This window comes from Pleurodeles waltl, chromosome 6 (genome assembly GCF_031143425.1).
Source record: "Pleurodeles waltl isolate 20211129_DDA chromosome 6, aPleWal1.hap1.20221129, whole genome shotgun sequence".
Classification (NCBI taxonomy): domain Eukaryota; kingdom Metazoa; phylum Chordata; class Amphibia; order Caudata; family Salamandridae; genus Pleurodeles; species Pleurodeles waltl.
The window spans coordinates 1,086,797,919-1,086,814,443 of NC_090445.1; the positions used below are offsets into that span (position 1 = coordinate 1,086,797,919).

Below are 16,525 nucleotides of genomic sequence, written 5' to 3' on the forward strand. Positions count from 1 at the left end.
TTGAAGCTGTCAAGGTTCACTGAGGCAGGTTTGTGCTATTTTTTGCATGCTGTTCTTAGCAAATTGAGGAATTCTGTCTTGGTTTTTGGGAAGCTGAGCTTCAGGTAGGTTCAATGCATTCATATCAAGATGATGTGCAGACAGAGTTTGAGGTGTTAGATGTATGGAGCAGAGGAGCCTTTCAAGTAGAGATGTATATTCTGTCTCCCTGATGCTACGATGCTGGATATAACTGCTTGAATATGTTGCTCTCCTTTACCCACTCACTGCCTATTTACTTTTCCCTTTAAATATGCTGGTATATTTTTTTATGATATCAGAGCACATACACGCCATGGCCTCGATGTTGTGACTGCAAGACACAGATACATTTCTCATTGTTAATGACAATTCTATTACAGCGTTAACCTGGAGACGCAGTTAACTTATTTTTGTCACATTGTTTATCATTATAAGCTATGGGTTAGCATGTTATGTATGCCAGTAATTCAGAAACTCTCACTCACGACCTTTTAATTTAATGTATGTATATTGTTGTATGTTTGCTTTTATATGATGAATAAATAAATAATAATTTAAAAAAAGTAGAGATGTATATTGTCAGCATATTGGTGAATTATGATGCTGTTATCTGTGAGTAGAGCCCCAAACGGCTACATGTATAGTTTGAAGATGACAGGGGACAGTATGGAACCCTGGTGACTCAACAGTGGATAGGGATCATTTACCTGGAGTTACCTGGAGATGCTCAGGTGAGCAAAACTGATGTTAGTTGAAAAGGAAGGAGGAGATCCAGTGAAGGGCAATGTCAGTGAATCGCACTCGAGACTCCAGGGTGTGGATGAGCAGTCCTGTCAAACACCAGGCATCAGGTGTTAGATTAATACATTTGAATGCTGGTATCCTCATACCACACTAAAATGCATTAGTCATGCATCAGAGTTACTATGGGATCACCCCACAATGAGGTGCGCCAATTCCAGCAACAACCTCAGCCTTATTAAATACCATACACAGCACCCTGACAGTGTGTTGAAATTGGCTTGCTCTGAATCCTGCCTCTTACAAATTAATCATCTCATTGTGTCATAGATGATCATATTGGCTGCGGGCAGTGTGTGTTTATAGTCTCAATGGCCCACCCACCCTGGGCTTCAGATCAAGCCAGAGGCGGGCCTCTGAATGTATTGGATGGACCTAGCCCACGTGGTCACTCAGCAGAGTGAAACATAAATAAATAACACATTCGATTACCTGATAGATTGTAGTCCATGTGCATCTGGGGGGAACCTTTCCTTTTTGTTTTCCAATGCAGCAGACACCATCCCTAGTGACTGCATGTAGGAGTTGCATGGCCCAACTGGAAAGCTGCACCTTTGTCTTTTCACTTGTGTACCTGCAGCCAATCAATGAGAAGCCACTGAGTATCGAACTGGTGCACGACCCCCTCAATGGTGCTCACACTGTGGAGGAAAGTCATACTGGATTCAGGATGTTGTTTTTTCAGGCTTGACAGTCAATCTTCTGCCTGCTTCTCAAGTCCTCCATGCCTCCCGACTCCTCAGCACCCAAAGGACTCGCCAGAGACACTGCTGCAGGTGGCTCTCTAGGAGGCCCCTCTGAGGAGAAATTATCATCTTCTTACCCAATTTTCCAGATTCTGCGAACAGCATTGTGCCATGTATGTCCCACCAGCAAGGACGAACGATAATCTACCTAAGGAAAGTCAGGCAACGTCAGCCACTTCTATTTACTGTGAATAACACCAAATATAACAGACCGTTTCACCAGAAAAGTGCTAAAAGGTGTGCTTTTCTGAACTAAGACATTTTCAATCAGAAGATACTAAATGCCGGGCACAGATTACCGTAATCGCACTCATGTGTTCTTTGCACTCTTTAAAAAGTATTCAGTGTTTTAAAAAAATTCACCACGATGAACAAGTTTACAATTACATAACTTCCTCCAAAAGACCAAGGAATTGCATAAAGCACCTGTAATTTGGCCATATTTTAGCCCATCGCATGTGTGGTCACAGAATCAGCACAGCAAGAAAGTCATGGATATGTATAAATGTGGCGGCCTTCTTGGAATAGCATGCCCAAGCAAAAGTACAAATTGTCTTCAGTTTTCAATGCCCAAAGGGAAAAGAAGTGCATTTATTTGCTTGGTAAATATTCCAAGTGTGAATGTTTATCTACTGAAAAAGCTAATGGATGGGGTTTCATTTTACGTGAGCTTCAGTTAAATGTTTCCGTAGTAGCTTATGTTGGTGATATTTGCAATGCAATAATTGTAACATGGGGCCAGATGAACGAAGCCAGTTTGCATTTCTTAACGGTCCGAATTGGTATTTCGGGCCGTTAAGAAATACAAAGGGCCAGATGTACCAAACGTTTTGCGACTCGCAAACGGCAAAATCTGCCGTTTGCGAGTCGCAAAACGCGTATCCCAATGCAGAAATGCATTTTGCGAGTCGTTACCGACTCGCAAAATGCATTTCAGACTCGCAAATAGGAAGGGGTGTTCCCTTCCTATTTGCGAGTCGCAATGGGATGCAATACCATTTGCGACCGCATATGCGGTCGCAAATGGCATCGCAGTTACCATCCACTTCAAGTGGATGGTAACCCAATCGCAAATTGGAAGGGGTCCCCATGGGACCCCTTCCAGTTTGTGATTGCACCCCAAAATATTTTTTCAGGGCTGGGAGTGGTCCAAGGGACCACTCCCTGCCGTGAAAAATCCGAAACTAAAGGTTTCGTTTTTTTTTGTAGTGCAGCTCGTTTTCCCTTAGGGAAAACGGGCTACACTTAAAAAAAAAAAAAACCTGCTTTATTGACAAGCAGGTCGCTAACATGGAGGCCTGCTGACGTCAGCAGGCCTCCATGTTAGCGAGTGCCCATACTCACAATGGGGCCGCAATTTGCGACCCACCTCATGAATATTCATGAGGTGGGTCATTGCGACCCCATTGCGAGTTGCAGTCGGTGTCTGAGACACCGTACTGCATAGCAATTTGCGACTTGCAAATTGCGAGTCGCAGGGACTCGCAATTTGCAAGTCGCAAATTGCTTTTTTGGTACATCTGGCCCAAAATGACATGTTCAGCGCACTTCAAGGAATCGCAAATTGCGATTTCTACCCTGTAGAAATCGCATTTTGCAATCCCCAGTATAGGAAATCTCAAATGGGGACTGTGATTCCTATTCTGATGTACCGTACATTTCCTAAATGAGACTTGGGGATTTAGGAGATGCAATTACCATCAACTTGAAGTCGATAGTAACCAGGGGCAATTTAAAAAAAGAACCCTAAAGTGTTTTTTGTAATTGCAGTAGAACACATACATGCCCCTTAGGCACAAGTGTGCTCTACAGGTGCAGCCCTGTTTTCGGGGTGCGCTAAGGGCAACATTTTGCCCCTTGCCATCCTTGGTTTTGCATTTCCTAATCAGCGATTTCCTAATAAGAAATTTCTATTTAGGAAATGCAATACCAGCCCATTGACTCAAATGCAATGGGATTTCTTAATAGTGATTTCCTAATAGCCATTTCTACTTTGTAGAAATGGCTATTAGGAAATCGGTATCTTAGTACATTGCATTTTGCATTTCTTAAATTGCGATTTCTAGGAAGTCGCTGTTTAAGAAATGCAAAATTGCATTTTCATATATCTGGGCCATGGTCTCTTTCTTTGGTGCATGGGAACTGTGACGGAGGTCAATGGGGCAGGCCATTGAGTATGGGTGCGTGACCAAAGACATAGCGAGAAGGGGCAACATTTACTGTAACCTATTGGTTGTACTGTATTACAACACTTATGTAGCACTTACTACCCCTATGTGGGGGGCACTGAAGCTCTTGCCTTCATGGATATTATGCTATCAAGAGTGTGTGGTATGAAAAATATTTCCTTTGGTTTGACCTTATGTCTGAAGTGAGAACCATTGATGTTGGGTTATAGCATGATGGATGAAGAAGGGTGTGAGAGTCATGCAGTTAATGGTTTTTAGTAAGCAAAATTACCTAGCACAGAAGATGTCAGCTATAACTACAATTACAGCACTATACGAAGCCAGTCCTGGCAAGCCACATCCCTCCTTTCCACCACAGCTTATAATAATTACCACCTTGCTTAGCCTGGCAGACACTCACTGGGAAGTACTTAACTCTTAACAGATCAACACTGCGGAAGTTAGAAATGAACTGATGACTCAAAGGTCTGATCTCCTCAGGGGCATGAGCTAGAGTGGTTAGTCAATACTGCAGGTGGTCAAGGATGGCGTGGCATCAAGTCGCAAGCTCAAGTGTTTGGTTTTACTCATGCAAGTGTCACTCAAAGGTTCACGCATTTACCAAGAGAACGTCACTCATACGTTCATTGAAACCAACAAAATGTCACACAGAACTGTGAAAATCTACAAAGCCTAAAGTATCAGTCTCTGTACTGCAGTGTGATGTGAAGCCAGATTGATAGTTGTGCAGGAGTTGGTTAGCACAGATGTAATCTTCGACTTAATCATGCACTGCTTTTTCTATAACCTTGCCAAGGAAGACAGGTGAGTGATGGGCCGGGAGATAGCAAGGTTATCAGAGCTTAGGGAAGGTTTCTCTATGGAAAGACCTGGCCTGCCTTGTCAGCGTCTGAAAGATACTCTTCAGTGAAGGAGGCATTAACAATTAGTATGAGTTTGAGAGCTTTCCCAGAGACAGCTTGGATGAAGGATGAGGGCACAACATCACCTTCAGAGGAAGTGGCTTTAAGAGAGTTGAGTGTGTTGGCAAAATCTGTCAGGGATAGGGCTTTGAAGGAGGACTACTGAGGAATTCAACAGGGAAAGGTGGGTGTAAAAGGAGAACCAGGATTGGTCTTGTCGATGTCCTGTCAAATCTTCTATATTTTTACAGAAGAAGACAGGTTGTTTGTATGTGTGGTGCGGACAGGAAAATCAAGCAGGGGGCTGATGCAGAGTTTGATTGTTTGCTTTGTTGGTGGCTTCACTGATGGTGTACTTAGCTTGATGTGGTGAGCTGTGGGAGTGTTGCACAAAGGGCCTCAGTATCAGGGGGTCATTAGGAGTTCCTGTTTCTTTCATGTCACTCAATGGAACATATATTGTCAACGAGGTCTGTAGAGTACCATGTTGCCAAAGTTTTTGGCTTGCACTTGTGTTTTTAGTTGGAGTGTGGATGTTGATGTTCCAAATAAAAAGTGTTAAATTATTTAGAAGGGGTGCTGGCTTTGGATGTGGAGAAGACAGGGCACAAGATCAGTTCAAGCATTAGATTATCAAATTGAGAAGTCTTTGAAGGATCTGAAGGTTTGGTTTTCTGTTGTGCATTGACCCTAGTTTGTTGGCAGGATGGCAAGGTGTTTGGTCCAGTGCAGGAGTATTTCCTGGACATGCATGCCGAGCGCCAGAAGAACAGTGTAAACAAGGCATGGCAAGGGCTGTTACAAGAAGAAAAGAATGTAGGTGGTCTTGTGCTGGAAAAAGAAGGCAAAACTAACTTTGGGTGCTAATGAGAGCACAGAGCCTAGGTTTTTGTATTAAGGTTAATCCTCCTCATTCTGTAGCAGGTTGCCTATTATACCATCCTCCAGGGTCTGGAGGCTCATTTGTATCTACTTTAGGGGAGGCCCTTGCCCCCTCCTTGCTCCAGTTTGATAATTTTACCATCTTGGGAAACTTCAGTTTTCATTTTGATGATCTGCTGAATCCAGAAGTTATTAACTTGGCAGATACCCTCAACATAATAGGGCTTTCTCAAAAGGTAATCATCCCTACCCATATGTTAGGGCACATTCTTGATGGAATCTGCTCAAATCATTCTGGGTTAACCAAAGAAGACCCTGTCCCTCAATCCTGGCTAGATCATAGTCTAATCATATTTAAAACAGCCAGCACCACTCAGAATTTGTTTTATCAGCATAAAAACACAAACACTAAGAACAGCAAATGGGGAGCGATTTAAAACAATTCTAACTTAATCACAGGCCTTTCCAGTACTGCCCCCATTCTGGCTGGCAAACTTTAAGAGGACCTTGATTAATTTCTAATGCTGTCTTAGAACTAACTCCAGATATTCACCCTAAGAACCACCCTACAAGAGGCTTGGCTCCCTGGTTATCTCCAGCAGTAGCTGAGTCAAAACATCACTATAAATAACTTGAATGTAAATTGAGATCAGCCTATAAACAAGATGATCTTGAGCATTTGAGGGCAGCTCTTAGATCATATCAAATTGATTAAGCAATCAAAAACATCTTAATATACCCCCAAAAATTGAAGAGGCAGGATATGATTCAAAAGTAATCTTCAACATTGCAAATGCGATTCTTCAATCTAAAGCTCTTTTCAGGGATATTTCTCCCTCGCAGGCTTTCTGTGATTCAAGCTCGACTTTTTTCAAGGAAAGGTATCCACCATTCACCAAGGTTTCAGTCCAATTCCGAGCATTAACTTTTTAACGATCCAATGAACTGATTAAGTCAACGTTACCTTAAAGGCTTTTCAGGAAGTTTTCTTAGCCCATTCTCGTCGAGCCATACTGACATGCAAGTCTGGGTCGCCGCTTGATCCTTATCCACCTTCCATACTTCATGCAGCCATCAATGTAGTAAACCCTATCGTCAACCAGATTTTGAAAAAATCACTTGTGGAAGCTGAAGTTCCCTCAAATTGGAAACAAGCAATTGTTAAGGCTACAAAAAAGAAACCCCTTATTGATCCAACCATTTTGTCTAATTTAAGGCCCATCTCTCTTCTTCCAATGCTAAGCAAAATTCTGTAAAAAATTGTCAATCAGCAACTTATGACGTTCCTTGGCAATTCTAATTCTCTCCATATTCGATAATCCGTCTTCAGGCCTAAACATTCTAGTGAGTTAGAACTTCTTGAAGTCGCAGAGACAATCAATATGGCCTTGGACTCAGGCTATAATGCTGTGATTATTTTGTTAGATCTTTCTGCTGCATTTGACACCATCTCACATGCTATTTCATTGCCGCACATTCAAAATATTGCCATTTCCCAGAAATCTTTAGCTTGGATAAAAGTCTATTTAACAAATAGAAAGCAAAAAAGCAAAAAGTAGCTCTGGAACAATTCTTGTCAACAGAAAGAGCAGTCATGATGGGTGAGTCTCAAGGTACTTCTTTGAGCCTATCTCTTTTTAACATCTATATAGCCCCCCTTATTTCTTTGATCGCTTCATATGGGATTGCCACCACCTCGTATGCTGATGACACTCAATTAATATTATCCCTAGACAAGAACTCATTTATCTCAGAAGTTAATGGCCAGAACTGCTTTTTAGATATCATCGTGTGGATGCAAAATAACCAACTTAAATGCAGTTCTGAGAAGACAGAAATACTCCTCTTTGGTAAATCCAATCTTTTGTCTCCCATGAAATGGTGGTCAGATTCTGTCCTTCCTCCCCCAGTCAGAGTAAAGGTTGCTAAAACTCTTGAGATGAAATTTGATACTAATCTAGTTTTCCTTCTGCAAGCCTTGGCAGTTGCAGGTATGTGCTTCAATCTTATAAAATCATTGACATTTTTTCTTTATTAGATACCCTTGGTTGCTAGGAAAAAAGTGGCTAATGCTCTCATTTCCAATAGATTAGACTATTGTAATGGTCTTTACGCTGGCTGCACTAAATGCCTCATCCATAAACTCCATATTGAAGAAAATGCTGCAGCCAGATTGGTCTTACAACTTCCCAAGCGGAGCTCTGCTTCAGCTGCACTTAATAAATTGCATTGGCTGCCAATTCCCAAAATTATCTTTTTTTGAATGCTCCTGCTGGTTTACAGAGCCTTTGGCCCTCATTACGACTTTGGCGGATGGAAACGCCCGTCCGCCGAACTCGGGTGGTCAGAAAAACACCAGTGCTGTGTCCTGATCACGAGGGCTATTGAGAGTTTCCCACTGGGCCTAGCGCAAAACAGCCCACAACATTGACACCGGCTCATAACAGAGGCGGTGGCAATGTTGCGGTGCATCGGGTGCAGCAGCATCTCGTCGTGCTTTTCACTGTCTGCCGGGCAGACAGTGAAAAGCGCGACTGGGCTGGCCATTGGGGCCCCTGCACTCCCCATGGCAAGTGCATGGCCGTTGGCCGGCGAAAAAGTGGCAGTGCCATCGGTCTGACCGTGGCGCTTTCCCCACCTTCGTACTGTGGAGGCCAGACGGCGAGTCTCATAATGAGGGGCTTTATGTCTTCCAGCCCTAAATACCTTGAGGACCGTTTTCACCACCTTCTACCGCAACAAACTTTAAGATCTTCTTCTGCCAGCCTCCTGAAACCACCCCCCTTTTGATTAAAATCTCAAGCTGGTAAGTCTTTCGCAGTTTTAGGTTCCAAGGCTTGAAACCTGCTTCCTAGTACCTTGCTCTCTACTGAATTGGAAGCTATTTAAAAAAGAACCTGAAAGTTGGCTTTTCCAAGCTTCTGACTCAATTTGTAGTTCCTTAATTTGATCTATATTTCATACTTCCGCAGGAATTGTAATTACTTCTAGCATAGCGTCAGGATGCTCTTTTTAGAGTGGCAGTTCGTGCTTTACAAATATCCATTCATTCATTCATGGAAACGTGCTATCAGACATTACCTCATAGTAGTGGGTACATTTGTGATATCTGAATATCACCATTTGTAAGTTTTTAGGAGAAACAATCTGTAATGAACCAATGATTGAGTAAATAGGACTCCTGAAGGGACATTAATTACACCTGGTGGGGGACAATGTGGACAGTCTGAAGAAGATATATGATTCTCTATGGTTAAAATGCTTTCGACAAGGAGGGGACTCGGAAGTGCATTACCAATTTTATTTTTATTGTGTAGGGTCCGTTAGACTGTGCTAGGAACATCCTTGTGGACCTATTTGTCATTGATATTAACGACACCTCCACACGTGGGACCTCTCCTCAGATGAGGAGGGCTTGTTGTGTGGTGGACACTTGTGTGGTATTTCAGTAAACATTTAGCAGTTTACAGATCAGCCACCCCTGTTTCTTCAACTTCCAGAGGAAACTCCTGATTAACTAGTAGAATAATAGGAAATTTGATACTTATCTCTAAAGGACTGATGGGCATAAGCAGGAGTATTGATCTATAGTGAAGGAAATGCAGTGGCACCAGGAGTAGGAGGCTTGAGGGGTCCTCTTGCACCCAGCTGTGCTTGTATTTGTTCACCTAAACAAGGACTTTGGGACCTGTTTTCCATATCTGTATTTGTGACCACTGCACCCTTGCTAACTTATTGGGCGCATAAAATCACTCGAGATAGACAGGAAATTGATCAGTATATAATTACTTGTTATAGATCGGGTACCATATAATTCAACTGCATAGGGTCTGATAAACGAAGGGTGAACAGGGCTTTGCATCCCCAACCACCTTGCACTAGAAATGGAAAGAAAGGCATACTAAGATTTGTTAACAAGACCCTACAGAGGTTGGTTGGACATATTGAAAATAATTTATTGAGTTATGCAGGAATACACATTTTATTCCACCATTAAAGTAGGGCCCAAAACAGAATACACACACATTATCCCCTTGTGGCCGACACCGGGGAGGGGGTTTGAAAATCCTCGGGTGCAACTTCCATGTCTCCCCCCGCCCCCCACCCACCCCTTTGTGACATCAGCACGCTGCGAGGCGCGCAAACGTCACAGTGTTGTTTTCCCCATACGGCCCCTTCCTGCTCTGCTGGAGATAACGGCCCCAAACAGCCTTCCCCACGTTCGGGAAGGCCCCGTATGAAAGGGGAGACTCTCCCCTTTCATATGAGGCCTTCCTGAACCCGCTTCCTGGCCCTCGATACGAGGGCCATGAAATGCCACTAGACGCCAGGGATTTCACTTGGGGGGGGGGGTTGGCCCCCCTAGGAAAACGGGCCAGCCCCCCTCCCCCCCCCCGGGGGCCATATTTTTAAAATTCAATGTTGGGACCCCCTGGGGGGGGGGGGGGGGTGCGATCGCGCCACCCCCAGGGGCTAATTAAAAAAAATAAATAAATAATGAAATTGACAAGGGGTCGCCCATAGGCAGGGCAGCCCCTGTGGGGGCAATTTTTTTTTTAGTAGTTGTAGGGTTTCCCTGGGGGCCATTTTGGCCCCCAAGGAAACCCTACAACTACCACAAAAAAAAATACATATATATATACAGGGAGTGCAGAATTATTAGGCAAGTTGTATTTTTGAGGATTAATTTTATTATTGAACAACAACCATGTTCTCAATGAACCCAAAAAACTCATTAATATCAAAGCTGAATATTTTTGGAAGTAGTTTTTAGTTTGTTTTTAGTTTTAGCTATGTTAGGGGGATATCTGTGTGTGCAGGTGACTATTACTGTGCATAATTATTAGGCAACTTAACAAAAAAAAATATATACCCATTTCAATTATTTATTATTACCAGTGAAACCAATATAACATCTCAACATTCACAAATATACATTTCTGACATTCAAAAACAAAACAAAAACAAATCAGTGACCAATATAGCCACCTTTCTTTGCAAGGACACTCAAAAGCCTGCCATCCATGGATTCTGTCAGTGTTTTGATCTGTTCACCATCAACATTGCGTGCAGCAGCAACCACAGCCTCCCAGACACTGTTCAGAGAGGTGTACTGTTTTCCCTCCTTGTAAATCTCACATTTGATGATGGACCACAGGTTCTCAATGGGGTTCAGATCAGGTGAACAAGGAGGCCATGTCATTAGATTTCCTTCTTTTATACCCTTTTTTGCCAGCCACGCTGTGGAGTACTTGGACGCGTGTGATGGAGCATTGTCCTGCATGAAAATCATGTTTTTCTTGAAGGATGCAGACTTCTTCCTGTACCACTGCTTGAAGAAGGTGTCTTCCAGGAACTGGCAGTAGGACTGGGAGTTGAGCTTGACTCCATCCTCAACCCGAAAAGGCCCCACAAGCTCATCTTTGATGATACCAGCCCAAACCAGTACTCCACCTCCACCTTGCTGGCGTCTGAGTCGGACTGGAGCTCTCTGCCCTTTACCAATCCAGCCACGGGCCCATCCATCTGGCCCATCAAGACTCACTCTCATTTCATCAGTCCATAAAACCTTAGAAAAATCAGTCTTGAGATATTTCTTGGCCCAGTCTTGACGTTTCAGCTTGTGTGTCTTGTTCAGTGGTGGTCGTCTTTCAGCCTTTCTTACCTTGGCCATGTCTCTGAGTATTGCACACCTTGTGCTTTTGGGCACTCCAGTGATGTTGCAGCTCTGAAATATGGCCAAACTGGTGGCAAGTGGCATCGTGGCAGCTGCACGCTTGACTTTTCTCAGTTCATGGGCAGTTATTTTGCGCCTTGGTTTTTCCACACGCTTCTTGCGACCCTGTTGACTATTTTGAATGAAACGCTTGATTGTTCGATGACCACGCTTCAGAAGCTTTGCAATTTTAAGAGTGCTGCATCCCTCTGCAAGATATCTCACTATTTTTGACTTTTCTGAGCCTGTCAAGTCCTTCTTTTGACCCATTTTGCCAAAGGAAAGGAAGTTGCCTAATAATTATGCACACCTGATATAGGGTGTTGATGTCATTAGACCACACCCCTTCTCATTACAGAGATGCACATCACCTAATATGCTTAATTGGTAGTAGGCTTTCGAGCCTATACAGCTTGGAGTAAGACAACATGCATAAAGAGGATGATGTGGTCAAAATACTCATTTGCCTAATAATTCTGCACTCCCTGTATATATATATATCTACATATATATATATATCAATCCATGTAGATATATATATATATATATATATATTTGCCACCAGTTGTCTTGCAGTTGCAGCCTGCGTCTTCAAAGCAGTGCACATACTTCAACTGACGCATTTCAACTGTAACTTTTAGGCAGCAATGAAGAAGTCAAGTAAGTCTTGTGATTATGTTTCTGCTACAAAAGGATCATACTTTTGTCTAGTGGCAGTTTTAGTGCCATAAAGAAGCGCAGAAGGTTTATACGACTACTCCAAAGAGCAAATCTGTATTTTATGTAAATAGCTGAGTACATTAGTAAAGTCAGCCAAAACCTCTGCTATAATACAAATGAAATGTATGTGCGGGGTGGGGGGTGGCTATGGAGAGATGAAGAGCACGTTTGCTGGGTGGTAATGAGGGAATCCGAGGAGGAGGACATGGGAGTGGGAGCACCAATAATGATTGTTGGACTGGGCGCCGGAGGTGTTAAAGACTGTGACGAATGGTATGTGACAAGGTGTTTGAGTGTCTTGAAAGAATGTGCTGATTGAGGGAAGAAGCCCAGGTAAGGTGGCCTCTAATGTTGCATGTATCTCACACACACACACACCAGCAATTTTGTGTCTATGTAGGCTAGTGTTTTAGAGCAACAGTTTAGCCAAGAGCAGAGATGGCATCTTGATGGATGACTGCTGCTGACGTCACTCTGGTTATAGAGGACAGCTCTGACATAGGATCAGAGACTGAGACAGCAGATACTGAGAGCATCTGAGGGATAGGACAATGGCGCAGACTCTGGGAGTGATTTTTCAGTTGGAGGAGTCCCATTGGATAACTCTTTCCAGTAAATTGTGAGGGAGGTGATGAGGGCAGTCCTGTTGTCCCTTCGCAAGCACAGTCTGTGCAACAGGGCAATAGTGGGTTAGCCCAACCCAGAGAGCAGGTGAATGCGAGGGCAAGCACAGAGAGGGTGCTCTCTTGGGAGCTCCCCAATTTAATTCAGCCCCGAATTCCACTGCCCAAATAATATTGTGGAGACATCAAAATTACCTATCACAAAACAAACTGGTTTTGTAAGGCAGGCACCTGTGTTTTTGGTCCTGGGTTCGGCGGCTATATAGGGAAACATACTAAACCCAATCATTTCTGGAAACTAGACATCCGGGGGAGTCCACAGAGGTGTGACTTGTGTGGATTCCCCAAAGTTTTCTTACCCAGAATACCCTGCAAAGCTGAAATGTTGAATAAAAACTCTATTTTTCTTGCATTTCTGTCACACATACTACAGAAATATGCTGCGATCCACAAAATTCCTACCACCTAGTGATTCCTCACCTGTCCTGATAAAAACATTACCCCACTTGAGTGCCTATACCTAGTGCCTGCGTAAGGAATGGATCACCCCAGGGTCAACAGTTGCCTCATGTAAGTACCAACATTGACCGTTGTGTGATCTATTCCTGTCGCGGGCACAAGGCCTACCCACACAAGTGAGGTACCTTTTTTATCGGGAGACTTGGGGGAACACTGGGTGGAAGGAAATTTGTGGCTCCTCTCAGATTCCAGAACTTTCAGTCACCGAAATGTGAGGAAAAAGAGTTTTTTGGCCACATTTTGAGGTTTGCAAAGGATTCTGGGTAACAGAACCTGATCAGAGCCCCACAAGTCAGCCTATCCTGGATTCCCCTAGGTGTCTAGTTTTAAAAAATGTGCAGGTTTGGTAGGTTTCCCTAGGTGCCGGCTGAGCTAGAGGCCAAAATCCACAGTTAGGCACTTTGCAAAAAACACATCAGATTTCAATGTAAAAATGTGATGTGTCCATTGCCTTTCCTGTCGCGAGCATTAGGCCTATCCACGCAAGTGAGGTACCATTTTAATCGGGAGACTTGGGGGAACAAAGAATAGCACAACAAGTGTTATTGCCCCTTGTCTTTCTCTACATTTTTTCCTTCCAAATGTAAGACAGTGTGTAAAAAAGACGTCTATTTGAGAAATGGCCTGTAATTCACATGCTAGTATGGGCACCCCGGAATTCAGAGATGGGCAAATAACCACTGCTGCTGAATACCTTGTCTTATGCCCATTTTGGAAATACAAAGGTTTTCTTGATACCTATTTTTCACTCATTATATTTCAGCAAATGAATTGCTGTATACCCGGTATAGAATGAAAACCCATTGCAAGGTGCAGCTCATTTATTGGCTCTGGGTACCTAGGGATCTTGATGAACCTACAAGCCCTATATATTCCTGCAACCAGAGGAGTCCAGCACACGCAACGGTATATTGCTTTAAAAAAATCTGACATTGCAGAAAAAAGTTACAGAGTAAAACGCTGAGAAAAATTGTTGTTTTTTTCAGCTCAATTTCAATATTTTTTTTTCCAGCTGTTATTTTCTGTAGAAAAACCTTATAGGATCTACACAAATGACCCCTTGCTGAATTCAGAATGTTGTCTACTTTTCAGAAACACTTAGCTTTCCGGGATCAAGGGTTGGTTTCACACCCATTCCTGTCACTAACTGGAAGGAGGATGAAAGAACCAAAAATAGTAAAAATGAAGTATGTCCCAGTAAAATGCCAAAATTGTGTTGAAAAATGTGGTTTTCTGATTCAACTCTGCCTGTTCCTGAAAGCTGGGAAGATGGTGATTTTAGCACCGCAAACCCTTTGTTGATGCCATTTTCAGGGTAAAAACCACAAGCCTTCTTCGGCTGCTCTTTTTTCCCATTTTAAAACAAAAATCCCTAGGATGTTGGAAAAAAAGGACGCAAATTTGGCGTGGATAGCTTATGTGCACAAAAAGTTATGTAGGCCTAAGCGCAAACTACCTCAAATAGCCAAAAAAGTGCTCAGCACTGGGGGTGAAAAGGCCCAGCAGCTAAGAGGTTAAGGGGCTGATTTAGAGTTTGGCAGAGAGGGTTGCTCAAAGAAACATGACAGATATCCTGTCTGCTGCATTACGATCCCATTTTAGCCTATGGAGATCATAATATGGCGGACAGAATATCTAACCCAACGGCCAAACACTAAATCAGGCCCTATGTCTTTCTGCTTCATTTCGAAAAACTGTGATTTTGGTCCCTTTCTCGATCATCTAATGATGTACCAACTCATAGCACACACCAGCTTCCACAAAGTCTGGTGAGATTCAGCTATTGCTAAATCCACTTAACAGTCCATGTAATGGGATAAAGCAAATGCTTAGGAAAACCTTCCTGTTAAATGTAAACTCTAAGCAGGTCAAAAGTAAGGTGGGGCAAGTGAGCAAAAAAATAGGGTGAGTAGAGCCAAAACCGAGCCAGGGATCTGGTCAGACTAAGACCCATAAGAATCCATCAATGCATTTGACAAGTAAATCATGCAACAAACATCACATAAACAATATGATAAATACTTCAAAATTAAAAAAGTGTTTATCTTTAACAATCAGAAGCATATCACTTTAATTCATTAAATGTTATCACTGCATTGAGTAGCATTTATTACAAGTCATAGTTTCTAAATATGAACTTAGGAAAATCCATGTCCTTCACCCATATCCCAGACAACAATTCCATCAGTGAAGAGGCAAATTGCTCCTCATTTGTACCCTATATGTGGCTTATGTTGTTACTGTACTGTATTGTAGCATTTGTACAGTGCTTACCACAACTGTGTCGGGCAGTGAAGCGCTTTTCACCAGGTGAAGCACACTACACATGTGTATATGTGGTTGGAAGGGTGTTGTCTTTGCTTAGAAACAATATGGAAAACGCTTCCATCTTGTACGTGATGATCACCAAGGTTATTATGGGACACAGCAATTGGCAGTGAGATGAATAAGGAAGTGTGTAAAATAGATACTCGTGTTTATTGGTTCTGGATTGGCAGCAGCACTGCACGTCCCTTTATGTTGTCATTTTTTTGTTTTATGCTCTCAATCCAAATGACAGGAGATTGTCCAGTTTATGGATCAGGTGAGGTAACATGTGAGGAGAAAGAATGGGGAGAATCAGAGATCTATCCAAAAAGAATGCTAACGGTCCTACTTCATATGATTGTCATTATGGAGATATCAAATAAAGATATTTTCCAAGATACACTGCATAATATTGATCCTTTTTACGGACGAGCGCAAAGCGCCCCGTTCCGTGTTGTTATCTCTCTTTGGGCTTCAAACCACACTCTTTCATTGGTTCGTGGGCTTGCCTTTTAAAATCTGCTTGCTTTCATTAGTGGAAGGCATGCATACATCATGCCTTTTCCGGTGGTTAGCCCTCCTCGAGCGCAGCGACCAAGTACTGAAAACATACGAGGCTTGCTGTTTTCCGTCCGGTTTGTGGACTACTTTTTCTTTTTTTTCGCAGCGCGATCTTGCTTGGCAGAAATTGAGCGCTTTGCATGACATCGATCCTGTTACATAGTTAATTGCACTTTTGCCGGTTACGTAGATAATTGCACTTTCGCCGATAGGTTTCACTACCAGTGAACTATTATTTCCGTATGTGTATCTGCTTTGCACTGATGCCGGCCGTCAGCTTCCTTATATGAAACTTTTACTTTTCAGTTTATATGGAAATAAAAGTCCAGTTAGTTACGTGAAACTGTTTTATTTTCATTTTCAATTTATGTGGCAAGAAATGTCCGGTTAGGAGTTTACAATGCTAATTGCTCGAGCTCAAGCAAACGCGAGACTGTTTGCATTGCAAATGCTTGTTTATTGTTGCAATTATAGGATGTCCAAATTTGAAGTATGTCAATATTCGGGACCTGCTAGGTGGGCTATGTTAGAGTCCTTC

At 42.8% G+C, this 16,525-nt stretch overlaps 1 protein-coding gene across 2 annotated transcripts in view; it reads right to left on the bottom strand.

Annotated features, from left to right (window-relative positions):
• Window positions 1–16,525, bottom strand: part of TMCO4 (transmembrane and coiled-coil domains 4) — a 488,865-nt gene that overhangs the window by 450,184 nt on the left and 22,156 nt on the right. The window contains exon 2 of one of the 2 annotated variants that reach the window (XM_069240164.1): window positions 6,506–6,630. The exons of the other annotated variant lie outside the window; for it this stretch is intronic. Coding sequence (XP_069096265.1) covers window positions 6,506–6,561 — 56 coding nt within the window. The 5' untranslated portion in view covers window positions 6,562–6,630. The remainder of the gene's footprint in view (window positions 1–6,505; window positions 6,631–16,525) is intronic. 2 annotated transcript variants of the gene reach the window in all.